General features: G+C 34.5%; 1 protein-coding gene across 1 annotated transcript; it reads right to left on the bottom strand.

Moving 5' to 3' along the window:
* Positions 1 to 593: 593 nt before the first annotated feature.
* On the bottom strand, positions 594 to 2,341 carry LOC124912806 (isoleucine N-monooxygenase 1-like). Its single transcript, XM_047453451.1, has 2 exons — positions 1,490 to 2,341; positions 594 to 1,308 (listed from the first exon to the last, which is right to left on the bottom strand). The coding sequence occupies exons 1-2, from the start codon at positions 2,339 to 2,341 to the stop codon at positions 661 to 663; spliced, it is 1,500 nt and encodes a 499-aa protein (XP_047309407.1). The 3' UTR covers positions 594 to 660.
* Between the last annotated feature and the right edge of the window lie 797 nt (positions 2,342 to 3,138).

The raw sequence follows: 3,138 nt of genomic DNA, 5'->3' as shown, positions 1-3,138 counted from the left end.
TTATTTCCGCACAATTCATTAATTGAAAAACCTTAAAGCATATGCAGCGCATGACATGTGTCCGCATTGAACGTATTGGACAGCGTGTAAAAGGGCATGTCATTGCTTTTTTTAATTTTATGCATTGTATGTAAAAGAAAAAAGAGGGCAGCGCCCTCTATGCCGGGCATGCCCAACTCTGATTTTTTAATTATTATATAATATAATATACTCTATAATATTTAAAATAGTATAAAATAAAAATAACATTTTAATTATTCAGAGAATGGCGGACGAGAGCATTGGAGTGTTTTGACCAAGTACAACATGTGCCCGTCTTCAGCTGAGGTGGAAGATTGATTTGACAAAAAAAATGGGCAGAGGTCTTGTGCGCTGGACATGCTCTTAAGTATACTATGATTACTAATAATTTTAACCCGGAAAACAATCATTGATAAATATTTTTTCATAAAACCCACAGAAAAGTTAATAAGAACATCATATAAATTTTATTAAAACCTTTAAAAACTCTTTTTTTTTCTTTCTTTTTTTAAATCCATACATTATAATGACCCCATAATATACAACAAAATTATATTTTATTAGTAAAACACCTAAATTTCCACAATTAACAAAGCTCAGATGAAAGCATATTATATATACATTTAGTTGTCCATAGCTCTACACCTTTGTATTGTTAAGTTCAACATAGAACCTCTCATTCAAGCGTGGCTTTGCAAAAACATATAGAGGTTTGGAGAGAACCATCTCATCAATAGCCTCCACAAGCTCAATAGAAGTAGTGTTTGGTGGTGGACTCCATGAGAAACCTTGAAGAAGTCTAGCTAGAAGCATAATTGAAATGGTGGATCCTAGGTTGACCGCAGGACAACCACGCCGACCTATACTGAATGACAATAGATGAAGATCTGGATCATTCAATATCACACCTGAGCAGTCATTCTTAAGGTGACGTTCAGGCTTGAATCGAAACGGTTCATCCCATATCCTAGAGTTACGCCCTAATCCTGGGCGACTCAAGAGAACATGACTTCCCTTAGGTATGAAGTAACTAGACACTATGGTGTCAGAAATGGACACATGTGGGATATTGAATGGGGAAACTGGATGGAGACGAAAAGCTTCTTTGACGCAAGCTTTAATGTAATTGAGGTTATGAAGGTCAGTTTCTTGGACAAGCCTATCAGTTCCGACTACTTGGTCGAGTTCTTGAACGGCTTTTACCAGTGTCTCTGGTTGGTTTATCATCTCGCCAAGAGCCCATTCAATAGCATTCGATGGGTTGTCAATCGTTGCTAACATTATTTCCTGTAGACATGTATACAATAATTATTTTGTAATGCATCAATGTTAAAACATCATTGATTTCCATGCCAATAACATTACTTTTGGTTTTAAAATTACTTAATTGCTTCTTTGTCTTACAATCTATGAATAAGTGTATATCATTAATAAAACACACCAAGGAAATACATTAAAGTTGTATTACCAAAATTTGTGCTTTAATCTCCTTTGATGTCAATAGAACCTTTCCATCATCATTCTTTAGAGTAATTAAAACATCAAGAAGATCATGTTTCTCTTTTCTTGTTCCATTTTCCCATTGTTCTATTCTCATATCTATTAGCGGGTCTTGATATTTCCTCACATTCTCAATAGCTTGTCGTGTTCTTTTCTCATTGCCGTCGAGATCCATTCTACAACGAAGAAATGGAAAATAGTCAGAAATGCAGAAATTGTTTAAACAACTTAGTATAGTGAAAATCCCAGCCACATATTCCTCTTCTTCAGGTTCTGGTCCCCCATTTTTAGCAAATTTCCTAAAAGAACTCTTACTAAAAACCATATTTCGCATCACATTTCCACAAAAGTGTTGTGATGCAACTCTAACGTTTACTTCCCCGCCATTGGTCTTGATAACATGATAGACATAACGAACAAGGTGGTCAGCCTCCTCAATTCTTTTATTTTCCATCCAATGGAGGGTTGTCGGGGAGAGAATGTTAGTGACCAATACACGTCGCATCTTTTTCCACTGGTCACCAAATGTCGTAAGGGCGGTCGTGAAAAAACCGTCACTCACTAGCTCTGATGATAGGAACGAAGGACGTGAAGCAAAATTTTCATCTTGTTTTTTCAAAAACTCACATGCAATCTCTGGAGACGTAACCACTATCACATGCACACTCCCTAAACGGATGCAAAAGATTTCATAGCCCATTTTCGACATGGTGTCATGCACCCATCGAAAAAAAGGTCTATTTCTCATCATTATGAAAAGACTACCAATAATTGGCCATGGTTTAGGACCCGGTGGTAAACATGCTTTAGGAGGTAACATTGGGGTACTTATTATTTTCTTGTAAAGGAAAATGGACAATGTAATAGCCAAATATAAAATGACAACATGAAGGATGATGATGGACATTGCTTAAAAGATGGAAAATGCTATGTGGAGTAGACATGAATATATGTGAAGGATGGAATGAGCAAAATATTTAATGAGATAGTTGGGGAGGAAATCCATACAAGATAATGTTTTCCCTTTGAAAGATTTAATATTACATCAAATTATATTGCATCAAATTAAGCCAATGGAGCCCCCAAAATTCTGTCGGTTAAGTCTATAGAAAATTTGACATAATGACCCTAAATATGATCTTATTTAAATTTTGACTAACAAATAAAATTAAATGCGTTAGTGACACATTTTATTTTTTTTGGACGAAAACGCACCCGTTGCGAGACACAACTGGTACACTTTGAAAAGTCCACAATCGCGAGACGCAACCGGCATTCGCGAGACGAATCATTTTTTAAAAAAAAAAAGTGTCTCGCAATTGTGGACTTTTCACAAGGCATTTGTGAACTTTTCACCTGATATCCGGTTACGTCTCGCAAAAGGAACATTTTTGTAAAAATAAAAAAAAAAATTATATATATATATATATATATATATATATAATGTATCAGCAGCACATTAATATGCTGCACACAAATGCAATTAAGATAATCATTAATGTCATTCAGTCAAATTTTCCATATATAACTTGGTATTAATAAAGCTTTATTTTCTTTTATAAAATTTTAGTGTTTTTATTTTAATATATAAAAGATAGATGATTATTTTAATATCTT

Source organism: Impatiens glandulifera, chromosome 8 (assembly GCF_907164915.1).
Source record: "Impatiens glandulifera chromosome 8, dImpGla2.1, whole genome shotgun sequence".
NCBI classification, from domain to species: Eukaryota; Viridiplantae; Streptophyta; class Magnoliopsida; order Ericales; family Balsaminaceae; genus Impatiens; species Impatiens glandulifera.
The sequence above is the reverse complement of the archived record's forward strand: the minus strand, read 5'-3'. Positions and strand labels throughout refer to the sequence as shown.

What these genes read in the sequence shown, in the direction of transcription:
- LOC124912806 (XM_047453451.1), bottom strand. Translation starts at nt 2,341, where the DNA reads ATGTTACCTCCTAAAGCATGTTTACCACCGGGTCCTAAACCATGGCCA. An exon ending in AGATTAAAGCACAAATTTTG is followed by an intron (nt 1,309 to 1,489) that starts GTAATACAACTT and finishes ACATGTCTACAG; the next exon opens with GAAATAATGTTAGCAACGAT.